Source organism: Gymnoscopelus braueri (assembly GCF_963280865.1).
Source record: "Gymnoscopelus braueri genome assembly, chromosome: 12".
NCBI classification, from domain to species: domain Eukaryota; kingdom Metazoa; phylum Chordata; class Actinopteri; order Myctophiformes; family Myctophidae; genus Gymnoscopelus; species Gymnoscopelus braueri.
Genome location: NC_137614.1, coordinates 31,633,034 through 31,656,248, shown reverse-complemented (window position 1 = coordinate 31,656,248; position 23,215 = coordinate 31,633,034). Strand labels below are relative to the sequence as shown.

General features: G+C 41.5%; 1 protein-coding gene across 1 annotated transcript; it reads right to left on the bottom strand.

The window, feature by feature from the left end:
* Positions 1-573: 573 nt before the first annotated feature.
* ccdc22 (CCC complex scaffolding subunit CCDC22) lies at positions 574-17,604 on the bottom strand. Its single transcript, XM_080445392.1, has 16 exons — positions 17,172-17,604; positions 16,263-16,440; positions 10,755-10,887; positions 8,300-8,406; positions 7,382-7,466; positions 6,891-7,060; positions 6,251-6,457; positions 4,783-4,974; positions 4,193-4,312; positions 3,887-4,003; positions 3,494-3,595; positions 3,073-3,180; positions 2,597-2,692; positions 2,277-2,336; positions 2,100-2,174; positions 574-1,927 (listed from the first exon to the last, which is right to left on the bottom strand). Exons 1-16 carry the CDS (start codon positions 17,219-17,221, stop codon positions 1,814-1,816), a joined length of 1,914 nt encoding a protein of 637 aa, XP_080301518.1. The 5' UTR covers positions 17,222-17,604; the 3' UTR covers positions 574-1,813.
* Positions 17,605-23,215: the final 5,611 nt, after the last annotated feature.

Genomic DNA, 23,215 nt, shown 5'->3' with positions numbered 1-23,215 from the left:
CTCATTGTGAGAGGAATGTACACATTCAATTCAAGTCCATGGCTTTTTTCAAGTAGCCTAATGTTATGCAAAGCAGCCAGGTAGACGCTATTGAGAACGGCTCGCCGCTGACGGCGCGAACCTTGAGAGGCTATTGTTTAAACTTTAAGGTGTTAAGACCGCAGCTGACGGTGCGTGCTCGCGCGTGCATGTGGAGCTCCCAGCCCCCCAGCACTAAGGGGTCGCCATAGCACCCCCTACAGCTCATCCCTGGCAGTGAGGGAGAAGATACGCTCGAATAAAATGAATTGGCACGTATTTCTACAACGTAGGCTACTTTTGCTAGTTTGTCTGCCATACTTTGGCTTCAGTGGAAGAGAAAAAAGAACGTTTTGGCATCGTTTTATATGCTTCAAGTTTAAAACTTAAATATATATAATTAAGAAAAACATGTAAAAGATTAATACAAATGGAATAAAAGGCAGTGAAACCCACAGATCACAGGTTTAAACTTAAATGTTTCTGAGGAAAACAGCTTCTGTGAATACATCTTAATCAAGTAATAACAAAACACAAACTCTTCTGCAATGGCAACCTTTATGGAATTAACAAATAGTTTTTACAAAGGTCAGTTGATGGACATAAAGCACATTATCTGCAGATTCAGTATCATTCTTCTCATAATTCATTTGTTCATCTATTCTAGACCACATAAGACAGTTGGAAGTCAAAGCAGGGCTCCAATGACAAAATAATACTGAGCCATGGACAGAGACTTTAAGCAGCATTTGATTTCAAGGCATGAGTATAAACTACACAAGTAATGTCCATACAGATTCCATTTCAGCACAACACGTGGCACATTCCTCAGCCCCAGTATGATCAGTGGTTGTATGACACCACTGTATTGGTCAGTGAAACCTTTCACCAGCAACTGTAAAGCATGATTTATACTTCGTTGTAAGAATACGATGGAGCATAAATCAGGCTTAAGACTAATGCAGTGCACTGGAGAGTACAATGGAATTGCTGATTCCCAACAAAGTTACACAATGTATCTGTGGTAATAGAGACAAAGTAGGTCCCATACAGAAAATAAATTAATTCATTATTAATTAAAGTGTGGTAATGTAAGAGTATTTTAGTGCCAATGTAATAATTAGGATCTCAAATGTTGTAACATCTTTGAGAGGTACCTCACAGACTCCTATGACTCATTATAAACAAACAACACTGTGATTGGGCAAAATAGAACTTAATTGGTCTACATTCAAACGCATTTATTCAATTGATCCAATCACAAACGAGATGAAAAGGGAACCACAAGAAATTAGATTTAATTTCCTACTGACTTTTGAAAATCAGGAGGAATAATTGCAGTATTACAAGTCCAAAATGTGCACGTTGATCATCAAGTCTTGTGGATGAAAAGGATTTGATTACAATCAATATGAACTACTAAAAACCGTTGAATAGAAAAATGTCTAAGAGCATCAATTTTTATCCAATGTTTTTTTTTTTTGTTTAACCTGTAACTGGACAAACGCATGAGCAGGTACCAGCCATTTGTAAATGCATCAAAATGTCATCTTCATCCAACATGGGGGTTTGTTCATTAAAAATGTCAAGTCGATTTCGGTAGAAAAAAAATCAACTTTTCTTCTTAAATATGCGGCCAAGTTCTCCAATGGCAGTAGAGGGAGGTGGCGATAGACAGCAAATGTTTAAATGTGCAGATGGAGGTCTGCTCCGTTGAATCCACACAGGGCAGGCAGTCTACGGCTCAGGGCTATTGCTCTGTTTGGCATCCATCACCTCACTCAGGTAAAGGTGTTCAACCCTCTCTAATTTTGGCAGCCAGTGCAGAGTTCTCCTGTCGAATGGCCTTGTAGTCCTCCAGGATCTTCTCCAGGTTAGCCACAGTTTTATTACTATTCTCTGTCTCAATCTGTGGAAAGCATTCCATTGCATTAATTTAATTTCAGGTGCTGGTGAAGAAACGGTGTACAAATATACTAAAGCCTGATTTATACTTTGTATGTATGTTTAAGTAAGTAAGCAAGCAAGAGCTACTGATCTTTCTGCAACAACAACGCAGGATAGAGGAAAGGAAAGTGTACCTGCTCTTCTAGATCTCGGATCTCCCTCATGATCGTGCCTGTATCCTCAATTGTTTGGATCAGCTGAGTGCAATTCTATAAGGGGATGAATAATAGATAAGCAACACAGACTTTTAGATGCAACGTTTGCCATTATGTTAACCATAATGATCGATGTAACAACATGCATGACCTTACTTCGTGCAAGGCTGCCAGGTACTTGTATGATTTGCGGACGGATTCATCTTTCTTGGCATCCTATAAATCAGGAAACGCAACATTAATATGTGGTTTACTGCGGACACAATGAAAGCAATGACCAACTGTAGCAGACTTAAAATTGAAAAATTGAGCTTAGACATACTTTCATCGAGCCATTGAAAGCTATTTTTGTCCAAGTCCTTAAAATGATTTAATGAAAAATTCTTTGAAATATCAAAGAACACAAATCAAAAACCTTACTATTCAGAGAGACTGTAAAAGCACGTCAGAAGTCTTTATATTCCTGGGTCTACTACCTTGAAGACCAGCTCATCAGTCACAGCAAAGGTCCTGTCCAGTTTTCCTGTCAGGTTGTTGATCTCCTTCTGCAGTTGCTTGGTATCTGACAAGATCTACATGCAAGGAAAGCAAAAGCAGTCTCAGATACCACACTTAATATATATATAATAATATATATTTTTTAAAGCGAACATTTGTAACTCAAATCTTTGCTTCTGGGGGTCCCTGGAACAAAATATTTTACAAATTACGCTAAAAAATATATATATTCAAAGTTTTGCACAAATCTTCACGATTTTTCAAAAATAGCAGATCTACAAGCTCATAGCACGGCACTCGGTGCTGCGCTATGAGCCTGTATATCTGCTATTTTTGAATAGCCAAATAAATCTAAAACGACAGAGATGCGTTCCCGGATTTAATGGGTTAAGAGAACATTGACTACAAGTATTTCTGAACATCACGCTTTTCTGTAATTCACGTGTCAAAATACCTTTGTAATTTCCTCCTTTTGTTTCTTGATGTTGCCAACAATCTCAAGAATCCTCAGTGTGTACGCTGAGCGCGAGACGTCTTTAGGAAGATTCTCGATCTCTGTGATCTGATGGTTAAGAAACACACCACAATATCGGGGATTAAGCACACTTTAAGCAATGTGCTGGCAAACATGTCAGAATGATTCACCTCCCTGGCCAGCAAGGTAAGTCTTACACTTAATTTCTACTCCATCGTAGTGTCGGTCTGTCTCTTGCGAACCTGAGCCGATCTACAAGCTCACAACATGTCGCGATGAGACGTGTTGTGAGTTTGAAGATCTGCTCTTGTCGGCAGTGACACTGTCACAAGACGGTGTCACCACCTGACCAGTGCCTTAAGTCCCTTCTTTTGAAATTAGACTCAATTCAGTTAAGTACCAGTTGCTTGTACAATGCCTCCTTCTTCTTTGCTTCTTCAGCAGACTGACGAATTTTGTCGTGAAGATCCTTGATTTCAGACAGCTTTCTGGACGATTCCATCTGGCGGAAGAAGCAAGGTCATGGACACAATTATTTTGTGTACTCAAAGTCACAAGTGAACTCACAGACTCATCGGTGCTGTCAATTCATTTCACTTTAACATGAGTGCACAGTAAACCGAAACAAAATGCACACAATTGTGCAATAAAGAACTGTATGAACAGTTTAACAAGACAATGTTTATGTATCTCTATTCAAGAAATTAGGAACAAGGATTACTTGTAATGCATCAACAAAATGTAATTTTAATAATGCAGTTTGACCACGTATGAACTGATTGAAAGGACTTACATCCCGATTGCTGCACAGTTCCTTGAGTCTGCGATGCTCATCTATAAGTGGAGCGCGGTGTTTCTCCCACTGCGATGCCAAGTTCACCACTCGCTTAGCACTTGCCTCTACAAGGCCCTAGTAGTGGACACACACACACACACACACACACACACACACACACACACACACACACACACACACACACATTTTACATTGAACATTATTTCATCAAAATTAAAACTATAATTAAAGAATACCTCCCAAAGAAAGTTGAAAGGATACCTCCCAAAGAAAGTTGATCCTTGCAGATTAGAGTGTTCCTACCTGAAGCTTTGCCAAGTTGTTCTCAGCGTCTGGCAGTAGGTCAATAGTCTGCTTCTTCACACGCACACTCTCCTCCTTCTCCTCGTTCCCCAGGTCTCTCTGCTTCAACTCATCAGATACCTGCACCCAGACGTCAAAGCTGAATGGAAAGTAGAATCACTACTGCCTCTACCCACTTAGCTCTTTTCACGAAGGTATTTTGCTTTCCAGTTATGGCAAGATATCAGAGTATTGTCCTCAGAATTAATACTACAGTATATCTAAAATATTACAATTTGAGTGGTTAACTAATATATTTAAAAAAATATATATATACTTGTTCATATTCACGTCAACTATGAGACATAGAAAGGTACTTGTCCATTTGAAGTGTCATACATTTATCAGTAGGAAAAACAAAACAAATTAAGGCCAGCATGTTCTTAAAGCTTGGGGCACATATAAAAAGGAAGCCACTTTTTTTATACCCTAGGGTTACAGACCCTTAAGGGTCCATTTTGACCCCTGTTGGCCCCGGACCAGACGTTGAGAAACAGTGTACTAACTGATCACCCAAGTGACAGCTGTGTAGACAGTGGTGAGTGTGTCACCTGTGTGACGGTGACGGTCATCTGCTTCATGTCTCCAGCTAGCTGGCCGATGTGGAGCGATAGCTGCTGGAGCTGATCCTGCAGCGACGTCAGCTCCTCCTGCTGGCGCTCCTGGACGTCTTCCTCTGACTGGTGCCCGCTGGACAGAGAACTGGCTGCTGCAGCCATCTGTTGGACTGCCTTCTCAGGCTCCTGCAGAGGACACACAAACACACACAGCATTTTAAACCATTAAGACCTGGAACGCATCTGTGTCATTTTAAGATTTGAGCAACAAAGATTTATTTTACACTTTGGCTATTCAAAAAATAGCAGATCTACAAGCTCATAGCGCGGCACCGAGTGCCGCGCTACGAGCTTGTAGATCTGCTATTTTTGAAAAATCGCGAAAATGTCTGCAAATTGAATATATATATAATTTTAAAGCGAAATTTTTTTAACTCAAATCTTTGCTTCTGGGGGGGTCCCTGGAACAAAACATTTTGAGATGGGGGTCGGTGGCAAAATACAAAATACAAATACATTTTGGGGGGTCCTTGGCCTGAAAAAGTTTGAGCACCATGGATATAGAAACGTACGTTTTTCAGAAAACTGTTGCGATAGAAGACATCGGCCTCAGGTCTTAAAGGGTTAAACGTCTTCCTTCATCGGTTGGCTACTTTAACAACTTTCAACCTGGCGTCCCTATTTTAGGTATATCAAAAATAAATACGAAATCCACAATCAAAAGCCGATCTACAACCTCACAACGCATCAGGTTGGAAGTGCCAACTGGCTAAACAACTATGGTCCAGTGGTGGCACTGGCTCAGGAGCAGTGGTGTTTTGGTCCCTGCACGGGACACCACGGCTTGCGGCCGGTATTTTTTCACGAGCACACGCAGGTACGACACGGTATGGTGCACACTAGAAAGTGCCCCCCCCTAAAGTACCGTACCGCTTTACACCACTGCTCAGGAGGTTCCCGGTTCGATCCCAAGCTCCTCCGGGGTTTGTGTCAAAAAGTATCCTTGAGCAAGACCCTTAACTCCTAGTCTCACATAGCCAGACGATACAGTACATCTGGGGAAGTCTAAATTCATTTAGATTTCATTCATCGATGTCGGAGAAAACAGAAAACCAGACTTAAGTCCCAACCTCTCCCGATGAGCAGGTTGTGCCTTGCCTCTGAGCTCAGTGTGTGAATGTGTGTGTGAATGTGTGAATGTAAAACACACTGTAAAAAGCGCCATGGATAAAGGCACTACAGTATATAAATGTACCATTTACCATTCTATGTTCATGAGGAAAAATATCTACACTGTAGATGTTTAACTGTTTATTAACTTTGGTCATACTGAATGTATTTAAAAACATAACAACAATTGTTCTCACACAAAAATCACAACCAGTCAGCATGATCACAAAAACTACCGTTTCAGGTTTTGCATTCTGCAGATAAATGTGTATATGAGAGTAGGATTATTCACCTGAGTGAAGTTAAACTTCTGAGTGTGTGTGAAGTGGCTTCCCTTGCCCAGAATGCCATCACTAGGGGCGGAGCCTCTAAAAGACTGTAGCAGCTCCGATAGGTCGGAGCTGGAGCGCGGGGCGCCGTCAGGCTGAGGCTGGGCCGCAGTGCGCAGCTGCTCCTGGATACGCTTGTGCAGACGGGCGCGTTTCCTGGATCGGTATTCCTGTCGGACAAAATGCAGCAGATTAGTGACACTATATAATCAATACATAGGTTCAAGGTTCGATTTTGAGAAGAAAAAAAATCGGCTACTATTTTCTCTATTTCTGAAATAAAAAAATCGAGAAGAGGCATCTCCCAAGCATGAGTGGGTATCTGGAGTGATCTGTTTTTAAATATATGTTGTATATATTTATTATCTGCTGTCTTTTTTATATTCTGTGCCATTTCCTTTTATAAGGACCCATGGGTCTGAAATAAAGATTATATAATTGCACTTGGCAGTATACTTGAAATTAATCAAGTTGCCAGAGCTCTGCAAACAAACATCGAATCTATTAGTTTACATTCCATGGCAAAAAGGGCACATGCAAATGACCATTTACCATAAAATAACATAATATACTGTATGTATGTAATTATGTATGCGAGTGTACCTCCGGCGTGAGGCGAGAGAGGAGGCCCTGACTGTTCCACTCGCTCTCCCACTCCTGAGAGGCACTCAGCTCAACTGCATGCTGCTCTAGCAGGGAGGCTGCCACAGAGGCATGATGGGAAGGCTGAGCGGTAACAGGAGGAAGTAGGTTCCTATGGTAATCCTTTACCTCTGCAATCAAGACACAGAAAAGAATGCACGGATGACATTTCATTTTCTTTGACTGATGTATTTTCCACAATTTACGCTAAACTGTGTGTGCTTTCTTTTTTTCAAAGTATTTTATCACCCGAATCATTACATGAGAACCCTGCTCGGGCTGGGGAAGTTTATTTATTACCGTTAGTGTTACTACTGTTAATCTAAATCAACTCATTCATTGTCCTTATTCAATATGAAGGGGATCCTCCACGACATCACATAAACACCCCAGAAGGATTTAAACTCAGTCACATAAGTTCTAAACAAACATCTGTGCAGTAGGAGGCAAACCTTTTAAGTGCGTCTTCCCTGGATCTTCAGTGCTGTATGGTAAACTTAGGGGTTGAGCATGGAAGCTGTAAGATGGCCCTGAGTTCTACAGGGGAAAAAATATGATCATTCTCAGTAGTCATGCACCACGGTAATTTCCACTCCACAGAGGCGGAAAAACAACCATCTATAACTGTGGAGAACTGACACATCCAGTTTGAGGGCGGTAAGTTAATAATCACCAGCAGCACAATTAATAGTTGTGCAGGTTTGCCACACAGCAGTGAAATTGATACAGCTGCCGCTAACAGGCTAATACTTGGGCCTAATGACATAAAACACCACGTCATTTATTTGCATTGTATTTTGCCATTTTATTATTGACCTGTGCACCATATGCAGTCTACAAATGAAGGAGAAGATGAGTTAATTATGGTTGTCATTAGTCACACAATTGCACATTGTCAGCAGAATACAGAAAATAAATATATCCAAGGCACTGCCTTTGTGAACCAAAGAGCACCTTCCAACAAATGTTTTTATCATCACTAGTAAGAACACTGTAACCCCTTTTTCTGTTTTCATTCTTAGCTGAATATTGTAGACACACCCACATCAGGAATGCCACATTCACATTTTCCAATACTCTGGAGTCTTTAGTGCACCACCCTCAAACTAAAGCTTGTATATTGTTTAATTTGTCTTGACACAATGAAAAGGACGTTTATGCTACCATCTAGTGTAAAGGGGGTGAAATTACATGACACCCTTGGTCTCTCCAGACTAGAGTAGACTATCATATATGAGCCTATGTGAGAGGTGTCCATACACACTGGGCATGTGTGGAGACACGGATATAAACAAGGCTTAGAGGCAGATGACTTAAACACTGGAAGTCACATTTATCAGGTTATTTTATTCTACTGAGGGATGTTTTACCTGTGTTTTACAGAGGAGGGGCAGTCTGCAGTTGGGTGGAAGCCAGGGCAGTGCTAGCTGGGCTTTGATCTGAGCTGCGATGGCTCGCTGGAGGACCACTGATTTACCTGGAGGAGGACAGCAGAAGAAAAGATCTGATGAAGTGGACAGTAGATGCTTTTCTAAAAACACGTAACAGGTTGGGGTTGGTCATAAGAAGTAATGCAGCAGTCACACATGAGGACACATTTGTCTTCTCTGGTCAATGGTCATTTTTCAGCATTATGGCGTCCCCTTTGGGTGAAAATGGAGTCTCCTTTGACTTATTTTTACCGAGCTACAGTTCACCAGTTTGTATTAAAGTTGAGGATGAAACAAGGATATCGTACCTAAATGTAGTGCTCAATCCATCCGTGATTGAGTGTCTTAATAGAAATAGTGACCTAGGAATTGTACGACTCAACCTGCCTGCAGACCTGCGTAGCACACTGACACACTTTTGCAGCAGTTCACTTTAAACATGGGGGAGGCAGTGGCTCAGGTGGTAGAGCAGCTGCCTGGGAACTGGAAGGTTCCCAGTTCAATCCCAAGCTCCACCTGGCTAAGTGTGTACAGTAAGTGTCATTTAAAATGCATGCTCCCTGCACCGCCAATAGAACCCTCCCTTGCTAAGTGCATCAAGCAATCCCTAAACCAAATATGACCCTTTTGGCTTTCCATACTGCCTTGTCATGGTCCAAGCGCATGTCACCGGCACGCGCAGCCTCAAGTTTCCTGTTTACAACAGAAGGCAGTGATAACGCGGATAACAGACGAGACGGGTCGAAACAAAAATAAAAATGTCTGGAGGAAAGAACTTGTCCCTCGAAAGGGATCAACATCCGTTGTTTTGGAAATATTTCAGATATAGTACAAGTGACGTTAGCCAAGATCAAATGATTTACCGAATTGTGAGTACCGAATACATCACAAGCCGCAGTATGATGAATATATGAGGGCTACAAAGGTTGCTAATAATGTGAATCGTCCAACATCCATAGCAGTGAGCCTGTACAGTGCGTCGCCTTAATCCAGCTCACAAAGACAAGCTGAAATCACTGTGCAATCGCATTCCATTTGGCCAAGGATATGTGTCCAATAAACAGTGTCTAACCAAGAGTTTTATTCATAGTTTAGGACCGTGGTTCTCGAACCTTTTTCATGTCAAGGACCCCCAAGTTGATACGTATTTGGCCACCAACCCCCATTTGAAAACAGTGTGCTAGAAACTCCAGAAGAGAATATTTGTGTCAACAACAAAAAAATTAAGCATTAAAATTAGCATATCTACAACCTCACAACAAAGCGATGTGTTGTGAGTTTGTGGATCAGCTATTTTTGAATAGCAATGTATGGTTAAAGTGGTTAAACTGATTGTGAAGCTTTATTAACTAAATTAGCTGGGGATCCCCTGGAATCCCTTCAAGGACCCCTGGGGGTCCCGAGGCTGCACTTTGAGAACCACTGGCTTAGGAGATGGAAGAGGAAAAGATAACATTTGAATAATTGTATTTTGTTACGCAAAGATTTGTAAATTAGCAGGAAAGCAGTGAAAGCAATGTTATGCATTTGGTAAAGTGATGAATAATCGAGATCTCAATATTGATCAAAATAATCTGTATTATTATGGCCAATCGTGCAGCCCTAGCTAGTTGACATTTGTGTTTGACGTTATGTTGTCAGGCCGTATTATTAGAATATGCCTCCTGGCAGAGATCTACGCTCTGCTCAGTGTGTAGAGTTTACTACCGCACAAGCAAACTCATAAGGCAGCACCAGGTTTTTGCATTCTTGATTGACCTGAATTTACTGTCTGATGCCCTTGGCTGCGCCATGGGAAAAACTGTTGAATGAACAGATGAATGACGAATGAATGGATAAGATAACAGTGCTTCTCAACCTTTTACCTTTTAACTGATTCACTGCCAATCACGTAGATCTACGCGAACCTATTTAAAGCCGCCACGTGCCAATCGCGTAGATCTACGTGAAGTGAAAAAAAAAAAAAAAAAGGAGATATGATTGTTCAAAGATCTAGACTCCTATCCACTTCCTTGTTAACTTAAAACTTAAAAATGCTGTATTTCGGCTCCTGAGTACTTTATTTTTTTCAATGAAATGAAATGAAAAAAAAAATATGAAAATGCCTCTGGCAGTTAATGGGTTAATGACCCCCAGTTTGATATGCACTAGGCCACAGCCCCCCATTGATACCATTTTTACTATCTCTGGGACCCCAACCTACACTGTAAAATCCTCAGGGTTCATTTAACTCTAAGAGTGTATGGAACCAAATGGACCCAATGGGTTCATTTGGTTCCATACACTCTTAAGAGTTACTCTCAAGAGTTACAGATGCGTAAGGGTCCATTTGGACCTATGGTGGTCCCCGGAGCCGACGTTGAGAACCAGTGAGATAACGGACAGGTTGGAGTACCTGCTGGTTGGTCCGAGGACTCGGCACTCGCTCTGGGCAGCTTCTCCACCAGGAACATCAAAAGGGAGCGGATCTCTGGCTCGTTGCTGTACAGAAAGGTCTGGTAGCCTATCTCTCCTTTGTAGCCAAGGTCCTATGAAACATCAAACGATAGCATTAAAATTCAAGGAGCATCAGACTGCTAAGAGCTGTTCCAAATGCCTTTACGAACGAAATTCGAACCCATACATGACCTGGTTCTGGTTGGGGGCGAGTTTTCTTAAGCTTTGATATTATAATGACCAGTGGATGATGTCAATATGACCTTGTTTCACTATTTGGCTGCTTTCTGTTGAATAAAGACGTGTATAGCAATAGCACATGCGCTTGCCGCTTCTGGGACATGTCTGGTGGTATCTGGCATCGCAAGAAATGTCTAGAGTGACTGCAATCAGCTACAGCTGTTGCACTTGCTGGAAACCTTTTTTTCCTTCTTTTTTTTTATTGAATACTTTATTAGTCAAAAAATTTAACAGCACGGAGGTACAGTAAAACAATTTGGCTAAAATGATAACACAAAAAGGTCCTGGGGACTTGTTTCCATTGTGGTCCTAAATGGATCTCATACGGGTGGAGAAAGCTGTCAATCAGAGTGGGCCTGAATGGGCTCTGGGTGGGCCTGGACTCATCCAGGGCAGGCCCACCCGTAGATCCGCTCCTGGTCTGGACTGCAAAGCCCCGTCAATTAAGAGAGGAGAGGCTAACCCATCGTAAGACATCAGTTGACCTTTAACCCAGTAACACCAAAGTGGAATGTGTGTCAAATCCTTCAAATCAATTTAGATTTCAAATTGTCAAGACTCATGCAAAAAAAACCTAATTATCATGTAGGATTTAAATTTAACATTTGTTTTAGGTTAAACTAGTTCAAAAGGCATGTAATTGCATGAATCTTCATGTGACCAACATATGACAACAGACAGCAGTATCACTCTCTGGTTTGTCAGCTGTCACTACAAACCATGCTCCTCAAAAAAAGAAATCTCCTGAGCCATTGCTTAGGAGTTAGAGCGGTTCTCTGGGAGTCAGAAGTCAGAATACTTCAATTACTGTATGTCAAAGCTTTAGTTTATTTTGTCTAAACTGAATGAAGATCTTTCTCGTCATTCCACATTCAGTTGCAGTTCCTTGTTAATAAAGACTACACGCTTCTTGACATTCCTTGATTAAGGATGCACTGGGTTGGTAGTACTTATTAACTTTGCCTTCTGTCATGTGATTTCTTGGTTTACCAGAACCTCAAAGGATAGCCTAATATGATTTGCAACATAGGACAAAGAGGACAGAAGAAGATAGAAGCTGCTGTTGCTCAGAGTCATCATATATGTATGCAATATAAGTGGCACCTGCTGAATTCTCTGGTCTGAATCTTAAAATACTCTTTTAGTTATTTCGAATTTAGGATTTGTAACAATATATTCTGTACAAAATGAAGTGAAATCCTGCGTTAATGTATCCATTTGTAGCTCGAAGAGTGTGCAAATGTAACCACATTTATTTACGGTATTTTGCAGCAAGTGGGCTTCACCCTGAGAACATGTAATAAATCACCCTACACCAGGCGGATTGCCCAAAGGAGTCGCTGAAGCAGCGTGGAAGAGGCATCTGATTCTATGTAAACAACAATACTTTTTTTCTCATTCCCAAGCATCAGAGACTGAAGACCATCAAACTGTGCAGGAGAGACGACTGTCAGACAATGTTCCACCAAGCGATGGATATGCTGGGTGGTTGTCTTGCTACGACTAGACTGTATTGAAGGAGTATAATAAAGATAAGCTAGGAAACAACCTTAACTGTAAGGACAACAGAGAGCTATGATGTGGCATTCAATTAATAACCAATTACAAAACGAATCAGATACTAGATACTGATCCCAATATGGCTAATGAGTTGAACACAATTTATAGCAAGTTTGATGCTAAATCACAGTAAATCAGACCAACAGCCTTGATCAGTTAGTGAATCAGAGCCTGCTACTGCATCGTTCTTAATGAGGGGGCACAAAGTTAGAAACCTGCTCTGCAGGCAAGACAGTATGAAGGCTGCAGGCTCTGGTATGATCTGCTATCCTGAAATGTTGTGCTCCGATTTTTCACTGATATTTGTAATTGGTCCCCTGCAGAGCAGAAGGTCCCCACATGTTTTAAGCCAGCTGTGATTGTGCCTAAACCCAATCAAAGTTGTCTGAATATCATGAAAATCTTTCAACGCCGGGTATGACACGACACCATCTCTCCAGTATTGTCCTAGAGCCTCATCAGTTTGCAGAGTGTTGATTGATGATGCAGTATAATTGTGCCTGCACTCTATCTTTCTACACCTAGAGGCCTCTGACACCTATGCAAGGGTTCTGTTTGTCAATTACAGTTCATCTTTTAATACTATTCTACCATCCAGGCTGCATTAAAAACTCCTTCAAATGCGAGTTGAACAGTCCCTGTATCGATGGCTCCTTGACTTTGTGCTGGAGAGTCTAAACCCAGCAATACATTCTGTAACTCCTTAACCATTAGCACTGGAGCCACAGTGGTGTGCACGGTGTACTTATTGTACAGAAATGACTGTATTTCTAACTCAGTCTGTTAGGATGTTTACATTACTTTGCTGATGACACCACTGTAGTTGGTTTGACCTCTGATTATTGAACAGTTTACAGGAGTGAGATTCTAATCCTAGTGTGGATGTTTCCAAAAACAGGAATTAGTAATGGACGTTCACAGGAGCTGTGCACTGGGGACCACCTGCCCTTGGTCATCAACAACAGTGAAATTCAATAAATGAAGCATAGCGTTAGTTCATGCAGGACACGGAAGTCTTGCACGCCTCAGCTGTAATCAGCTGTCAGTCAGCTGATGTGAACATCAGCTTTCTATTCCCCATTCACAGCGCTGCACTGGTCATTACATCACACATTCATACTCCAATCACAGCTCACGCATTAGCAAAGAGGTTCCTTTAAATACGGTTTCGTATTCACTAGGTCTCTCCTGGTCTTGCTGACTGATTCATTTCTGCTAGCTACCTCCTCCACCCCGGCCTCCACCTTTTTAGAGTCTGGCATAGGCTCAAATACTAGGCTCAAAGACTATCATTTATATCTGCCAATTCAAACTAATATGTCAATGTATTGCTTATTGTTTGATATTGTATCCCTATGGGGGTTTTGCTTAGCATTCCCTGATTTTGCTTAGCATGCTGCTTTGACAGAATTCAGGGAATATCTCCAAAAGCGGAGCCTTTAACGCTAAGCTTAACTGTATTCCACTTGTGGCAATAAATGGTTAAATCTACTTTGGCGTGAGTGTTCCTGACTGAATTGGACAGCTACAACTCCTGGGAGTGACAATCTCCTCTATCTTGAAATGTGGTGACACACACAAGTTGACACAACCACTACTTTTCACAAGAAGACTAGGGGTGGTATGGGGTAGTGTTGTGGAGCAAACAGTGGGGTAATCCTCAGCACACAATCATTGTGGTTTGGAAATGTGTCAGCTGAGGACAGGAAACCAGGAGGACAAAGTGGTGGATCCATTATTGGATGACGTGATATCCCACCCCTAGCAAGGACCTTTAAGGCTAGATTATAGACCAAGGGCCTTCAAAAGGACCCCTCTCACCCGACAACCTTTTTAATTTCCATCCCACAAAAGCCTAAGAAGTATTAAGGCTGTGTGTCCAAAAGCGTTTTCCCGGATGAAAACCCAAGGCGGTGAAGGAGCTCTCAGCTCTCCTAAAACGCTTCCAAATGCCCAGAGTGAAAATATTTTTAACTCTGGGCACCCAGATAAAAACACCAGATGTCAATGTGCAGCACAGGATAGACACTCAGCACCTCATCACACTGCTGGTGTTTCCAGCATAGCAAGTTCCAGAATAGTACAGTACATGCATACATACTGCAGGCCAGACACTTTAAGAAATTTAAGCACTTTATCTACGACATTGCCGCCACTTCAACCACAGAGCTCGTGTTTTATATGGCTTTGGTGTTCCTGTGTGTTGGTTTTTATTTATTTATGAATTATCGTATGGGTTGGCTATTCCTCCAGTTTTATATTTTGTTTAATATGTTATATTGTATGAGTGAATGGTTTTACTACTTCTGTCTTTGTGAGCTCACTAAGGCAAATCCCAATAAACACATTGTACCTTGAACCTTCATAGCAGCCTTCTACAAAGCAACTCAAGTCAAGTGACTAGTTTTCAGAGTTCGAAAAAGGACAAAGATTGGCACAATGATTGAATTGGGAGAAAACATAATTATGCTGAGAATGTGGTTCTCTTCTTCTGTAATTTTATGGTAATTACTTTGGACTCCAAAGGCGAGTGGGGGGCAACAGCCTAGTTAATTAAAGGGATATTTCACTTTCAAACTAATTTTGGGTCATATCGTCTACTCAGGCTTTTGGGAGCATCCCAGACAGTTTTTAAGTTGCTTGATTCAGTATTTAGATATTTGATATTCATTTTATCAGACACGCCCCCTTACAAACCCATTGTAACTTCAAACTCCATTTTAACCATGATAGATTCATCGAAAATACCCGTAATTGGTTCTGGTGACTGATAGTGTCCTTCTACTACGTGAGGAGTAGAAGGACATTTTTTGGAAAATGAAAAAAACTAAATACAACAAAATAATTCAATTAAATAAATGAAAAAAGTAATCGAAAAAGCAATTTGCCAACTTATATTGAGCATTGGGAGGACCAAGATATGGTTGAAAATGAGGAAAGTGCTCCTTTAAGTGAATCGCTTAGTTAAACCAACATTGATGATTTATAAAGGTACTGTAACTACTAAGCTTATGTCTATTCTGAGATAAACCTATTTAAAAACAGCCACTGTCCTCTTGCGCTGCCTTGCTGGCAATTGGAAACAGCATTTAGAAACATATCAACAATTAACCTATAAACAGCGTCACAAGAACGATGTCAGTTTAAGAGATTTGCTGATTTTTTTTACTACAAGGAACTAAAAGCAAAAGTCATGAAGAGGGTGTGAACTGTGAAGCTTGAATAGAATGTCGCTGTTGGGATATTTGCTACATGTGCATATACGGAGAAAGTGCCTGTTATTAACCCATTTAAAGCGGGAACCCCTATTTGTAACTATACGTTTCAAGACAGGAACCCCTTTTGGGGTTGTTGTTGCTATGTACAGTATATAGCAACATAAAAAAAAATGTTATTTAAAAAAAACTTAGGTCAGGATTGATAAGGCGTTTTTAGTATCGCCCCATGTCTAAATGGTTTGATACGGCAATCAGAGAGCAATTAGACGTCACGTGACTGAAAAACTGTGTGGGGCAGGATTACTGTATGTGTGTATATATATATATATATATATATATATATATATATATATATATATATATATATATATATATATATATATATATATATACACACACACATATACACACACACACACCTTTTTGATAAGAGATTTCATCTCTCTTACCTGACAGGCCTGTGCCAGGCTCATGCCGACTCGGAAGCGGGCAGACATGCCGGGGGGCAGGGACGGGGATATCCCACTGCCCAGGGCTGGATCGATGACTCGCACACATCTCACCACTGCCTCCACAATCAGCTCACTGGTGAAGTGCTTGACACTTTGAATGTCATCATTCACCTCCCTGCACAGCAGATGTAAACATGAGCTGGGTGATGCAAAGTTTCTGAACCATTTTCAAAAACAGCATCAAAATGTGTTGTAGATCTGCAATCTTTGCTATTCTTGAATTGTAAAAAATAAAACATAGAAAAATACATATAATAATCTCCAATGACATGCCCGAAATAGGTACGCCAGATTTAAAGTCTTGTGACAATCAAGTGTCTCACTCTAAAAGTACAGTCATTCATCTCAAGGGTCATCTGATGTGCTGGCTGTCAATTCACATATATCCCAGAAAAGATCAGTCTCCCCGAAAGAGTCTTTAAACCTGTCAACCTGCCCTGCCTAGAAAAGCTCATTACATGACAAACTGCTTAGTACAGACCGTCTTCAACTGGGGGTCCGGGTGAAGAAATCTATGAAAAAGTTTAATCTGCAACACAATTCTATACAGTAATCTAGTGGGTCCCTGCTTCATATCTCTCTCTCTCTCTCTCAGCAGAGGGGTCCTTGGCCTGAAAAACGTTGAAGACCCCTGCTATAAATGACAGTCATTCATCTCAAGAAGGGTCATCTGATGTGCTGGCTGTCAGGCTGTCAGTTCACCTTACTATCCCAGAAAAGAGTCTTTAAACTTGACAACCTACCCTGCATGCCTAGAAAAGCTCACGACATGACAAATTGCTTAGGATATACTACTAGCCATGGTTCACATAACATGTCATGTTTCAGGGCTAAGGATATACTTACGTGCCGGTCTGTCTGAGGGAGTGAATCAAAATCTTATCAACTTCCTCCATTACTGATGTTTACCAGGACTGGCAGCTCTCACAAAACAGCCCCCGTCGTCACGACGCAACAAACAGGCTTATGACGGTGTATCTAATGCCGACAGGGTTGCTAATAATTACTTAATATTTACATCAGGGTTGTTCATTGGATTCAACTATGCTAACGCAGCTAACTACTAGCTTGCCTGCTAGCTAGGAAACCACAGTCAGCTTAGCTGCTAACTCGGGTCCATTTCATGTCTTATTAAGTGCTTTTAGACGTCTCTCAGCTACCAACAATAGTAACCTTTCGTCGCACTGAACGCGTCTTTTCTAAAAGCCTTATTAAACTGACGCTGACCAACGTTAGCTGCAACATTCGTACGTTTCTGACATTTCTGCATTTTGTTGGGAGCAGACAGGAAGTCATATGCAGCGTTACCAGGTATTGTGAGAGAAACAAGCAAGCAGGTCTATGAAAACCCAAAGGAGCTAAGCGAGCCCTTTAAACATATTACTGGCTATTTTGAAAATAGCCAATCTACAAGCTCACAACGTGTCGCGATACGATGCGTTGTGAGCTTGTAGATCTGCTATTTAAAAAAAAAAATCTTACAGAAAATTTGAAAAAAATTTAATATTTGTTTGAAACATTCAACAACACAAATATAATGTTGTAGGGGGGCATACCATATTTTCAGATGGGGTCTGCAGACAAATACATATTAATTTGGGGGGGTCCTTGACATGAAAAAGATTGAGAACCACTGGTTTAAACAACATTAGGAAACAAGCCCAAATAAAGCAACTACACTTTAGAAACAAGCCCAAAAAACTGCAACCCACAACTACCAATATTTACAAGCAACTTTACAGAAAAACAAGCCCAACGTCGCTTATAATAAGCGGACATGGCAACACTGAAGTCATATGGGAGGAGTGCCGCTGTGTTTCATAGGAGGTGGAGTTTTTGCCGCTAAAACGTCGGAGAAAAACAAAGGATCGAGAACGCCAATTCCCAGCATGCATTGCTTGAGGCAGTCGCATGATCGACAAGAGGTTTTGGCACGTGCATTTCAGAATTTGTGTGGTTGTTATATCAGACCTGACCTACAGTGACAATCTATGTCAGTGGCTCTCAATCCTTTTAATTTCAAGGACCCCCATAACTCTGAGAGTGTACAAATGGACCCGTAAGGGCATTTGTACACTCTCAGAGTTACAGACCCTGTAAGGGTCCATTTAGAAACCTCTCAAGGAACCCTGAGGGTCTGTGGACCCCACTTGGAGAACCACTGGTCAATGTAACAGACGCAGTAGGGGAGAACAGAACTCCCTCACAACAGAAAACACATTTGGACAGTAGGACTAGCCGACTAGGTAGGACTTCTACTGTACATAGGCCACCAACATGTTTGTTTATGTGTGGAATTTGGCTAATTGCCTAATGGGTGATCGCTGGTCAGCGGCACAAACACTGCATCTGGAATGAGAATGGTCACACCAGGGGCCATGTTAGGGGCCCCCAGGCCCATAGACACAATGCTGCACCAATCTGCACCAAACTTGGCACAAACATTTCTCAGGGGTCTACCATGACAATAGTCACACCAGGGGCCACGTTAAGGGCCCCTGGGTGCCACAGGTGCACCATTGCTCCAATCCGCACCAAATTTGAGACAAATACTATTCAGGGGTCTGCCTTGACAATAGTCACACCAGGGGCCAGGTTAGGTGTAGCTAATTCGATTAGTCGAATACAATTTGGTGAATAAAAATTTGTGCCAAGGTTTTTGTGTATGCTGCCAGTAGGCCAAAGTCTAACTCTGCATTTGTATTTTTTTTTCTCCCACATTCGCAGTCGGATCAGGCTGAAAGCTGAAACCTTGCTCAAATATGGAGTCATACGATAGATACATCATCGGTGACTAAGGTCATGGACTGACCACACCTCCTTCACACCACAAATCTGCCACCATTGGTCTTTCTGGTAGGCTGTGTTTCAGACCGTGTTTGTTTTGATGTTTGTGACAGGAACAACGTTGTCAGTGACGATGACCTTCCCCTCACCAGCTCTTTTCCACATGAAGTTACAGTAGCTCTACTCCAAGTCTCTCCCGTGTGACTGAACATCCAACCGCCTGAGAAAACTCATTTCGGCTGCTTGTATGCAAGATTCTGTTCTGTCAGTCATCATGACCCAGCCTTCTGGCTCAGCTCTCCATTTCACCACCATTGCCACCCTGTTGGTTAACAAACTTCCCCCACATTCAGGTCTATGGTTCTGATCAAATCCAAGCTCACTATGAAAATCTAGGGGTTCAAAAGGACACATTCTCATTCATCCTGTAAAAACTGATGATGTGCTAAAAAAAACTCATCACCCTTCAGCCAACCAAGGCCACTGGCCATGACAACATCCCCACCAGATTCCTCAGATACGCAACCGTCTCTATTGCTCCCATCGTAGCCCACATTACAAATGTATCCATGAGTCAGTGTCACGTCCCATAAGAATTCAAGATGGCGAGAGTTATCCCTCTGTATAAAAAAGAAAACAAATTAGAACCTGGCAACTACCATTTCCATCCTTTGTTCCATCTCAAAGGTTTTATTTTAGAGAGATTAATTCACAAACAGATCAACAGCTACCTCATCGAGCGTAAACTGCTGTTTGAATTCCAAACCATTCAGGTTTCAGTACATCCCACTCCACTGACACATGCCTACTGTGTTTGACCGACTACATCAAACGCGATGTAGACTCCGGCAAATTCTGTGGCACGGTCATGCTTGACCTCCAAAAGGCGTTTGACACTGTAAAATAAATCATTCAATTCTACTGAATAAGCTGAAGTTGATTGGTTTTGATAGCACATCTGTAAACTGGATGAAATCCTACCTTGACTGAAGAGAACAAGTGGTTGACATCAATGGAACCATCTCCTCGTACCCCCCAGTGAACTGCAGGGTTCCCCAAGGAAGCATACTAGGGCCGTTACTGTTCCTTCTATACATTAACGACATGAATGCAGCCTGTAACTCTCGTGGTCTCGGGCAAGAACAAAATGCAGGTTGAGGAAGCTCTCAGTTCCGAACTCAGCAAAATACATACTTGGCTTTCCGAAAACAAAATGTCATTACACCTTGGTAAAACAGAATCCATTCTTTTTGGGTCCAAACATTCCCTCAGTAAGGTAAATAAATGCAAATTATTTCAAGGTCAGAGTTGATGATATAATAATCTCAAGCTAAGAAGAGGTTACCTATTTGGGCTGTATTCTTGACAACAAACTGACAAGTGAAGGTATGGCATAAAAAAAAGGTGATCAAAAAAGTAAATCAAAGAACAAGATTTTGGGGCAGAATTTCCTCTTTTGTCAACAAAAGTGCCCTCAGGACCCTTGCCGGAGCCCTCATTCAATGCCACTTTGACTACGGCCTGGGGCCCATGACCCACCTATTTCCAACACATTTTGCTAGTCTAGGATTAGACAGGGTTAAGCAATTAAAAATGGGATTGGCTTTCAATGCCCTCAATACCCTCATATCTGACTAACTGCCTCAAAAAAAAGTGAGCGACACCCACAGCCACATACTAGAGGGAGTGACAACAACAACCTCGTACCACCCACCTATAGTACAAACATGGGTAAATTATCTTTCTTACAGCACTGCCACCAAAGTGTGGATTGCCCTGACACCATCCCTTAAAAAATGTGGATCACTGGTTCCTTCAAAACAGGCCTGAAAATCCATCTTCCAGGAGGCCAAAAGGGGAGGTAAACTCACCTCTCCCATAGAAAGATGATGGTATACACTGCCCCCCCCCCCTTTTCTACTCTGTACATAAATAGTGTTTTATATTTGTTGATGATATTGTATTTTGGTGTTATTTTTGGTTGACGAATTGAATACATAGGTCCTAGGACCACAATGGAAACACGTCCCCAGGACTTTTTGTGTTATCTTTTTAGCCCAAATGTGTGGCTGTACCTCGTGCTGTTTGCATTTATGTCTAATAAAGTATTCAATCAATCAATATCCTTTCGTCACAACAGTGCAGAAGAGCGAACGCAGCGTTTCTCCTGCCGGCTGCTCCAATTCTCCAGCTGATCGCCTGCTCTGTCCTCCCCTCACTCATGAACAAGACCCAGAGATACTTGAATTCCTTCAATTGGGGTAAGGTGTCATTCTCTCGTGAGAACCGTGGCCTCAGATTTGGAGATGCTGATCCTCATCCCAGCTGTTTCACACTCGGCTACGAACTGATCCACTTCGCTTGCACTCCTCCTTTAAATGACAGGGATAGGATATGGGAGCTCTGAAACGATGAGGCAAAATCATGAAGGGACTTCAGGAAGTCCCCTGGGAACCTCTGAGGTTCTGACTCAAAGTCAGACCCAAAGTACTGGTCCATTGAAAAGGCAATTTTGGGAGTCCACAAATTAACATCCAAATAGTTAGTTGGTTAAAAGTATTGTATCATAAAATCCCCTTTGGAACCTGAATTTAGGTGGCGAGGAAAAATGGAAAAAATTAAAACTCACAAATTTAGCCATGTCTGGGGCCTAGCATCCAGCGTGGCTAAACTTAAAACAGAGTAGGCTGCTATATTAAGCCGAGGATGCTAGAGCCCCCATTAGCTGACCTGCATAATGATATTATAATCTTCACTGCACATGAACAGCATTTTATCCAAGGTGACAAAATGCATTATTGATAAAAAATTATGCATTAATAATCTTGTCTACAGATCCACTGAATCCTGGCAGTATGCCGACAATTTCATATGATATCTAAATGAAGAAACCAAACACTTTGTATGCTGTATGTGATATATGCCTCCGTCTGGTATGGTCCCTGAGTTGATTTGAGGAAACACTATCAAGGTTGGTCTTGGGCTAAAGGCAAAGAAAACCAAGGTTATCACCTACGACTTTATCTTCTATAAAGTTGGAGGATTTGATTACAACATCCTCCGGGATCATCCACCTCTAATGACAACAGGAGGCACTGTGCTGAAAGAAGTCAATAACGTCAAATACTCATGGGTCAACTCATCAGAGCAACACCTTAACCCATAAGACCTGAGGCCGATTCGATATATGTCTATATATGTCTTCTAAATCCTAACAGTTTTCTGAAAAACGTATGTCGCTATAATCAGTGGTTCTCAAACCATTTCATGTCAAGGACCCCCAAAATTATATGTATTTTGCCACAGACCCCCATCTTAAAATATTCTTGTTCCATTTACCCCCAGAAGCAAAGATTTGAGAAAAGCAAATCTACTAGCTCATAGCGTGGCACGAAGTGACGTGCTATGAGCTTGTATATCTGCTATTTTTGAATAGCCAACCAACGTACTATATATATATACTACTGTATATATATAGCTAAAATCTAAAATGACACAGATTGTTTATTGCTGTTTATTGAATGGATCCTTGGTCTTCCTGGGGCCCATATAAGATGCATACAAATATAAAAACATGAAAAATACATAATTACAATACATTATGCAAAAATGAAATACAACATAAGATTAAGATTCCGGTCATGTGGTCTGCTGCAACAAGTGTGTCTTTAAAGCTATCTTGAATGATAATTTATTTTGTGTGAGATGAATGTGAGATGGTAACGAGTTCCAGAATGATTTAGATCTATAAATAGCTGTGAATGCAGGACCCTGAAGTCTGCCCTGCATCAGTCCCTGCATGTGGATGGGTGCTACACCAGAATGCTATGTCAACCAGAACCAGCATTTTAACAACCATCTGTATGGGTGGTTACCAAGGGTGAGTGAGAAGATAACATCCAGGAGAATGGGGCTGGCAGAGTCACTGCCACAGACGCTGGGAGCTCACAGCCAGCAAACTGGTGCTGTGGCAGCCAACACATGGTATCGATCACGAAGACTTCCCACGCAAATTTATGTGGACGTACAGTACTAAAAAAGACGCGTGGGCGGATGACAACCTAGATAATGACCATGGCACTACCCACCAGGACAGGTACTGC

What these genes read in the sequence shown, in the direction of transcription:
- ccdc22 (XM_080445392.1), bottom strand. Translation starts at nt 17,221, where the DNA reads ATGGAGGAAGTTGATAAGATTTTGATTCACTCCCTCAGACAGACCGGC. An exon ending in TCCCTCAGACAGACCGGCAC is followed by an intron (nt 16,441 to 17,171) that starts GTAAGTATATCC and finishes TCTGCTGTGCAG; the next exon opens with GGAGGTGAATGATGACATTC. An exon ending in ACCTGGCAGCCTTGCACGAA is followed by an intron (nt 2,175 to 2,276) that starts GTAAGGTCATGC and finishes ATCCCCTTATAG; the next exon opens with AATTGCACTCAGCTGATCCA.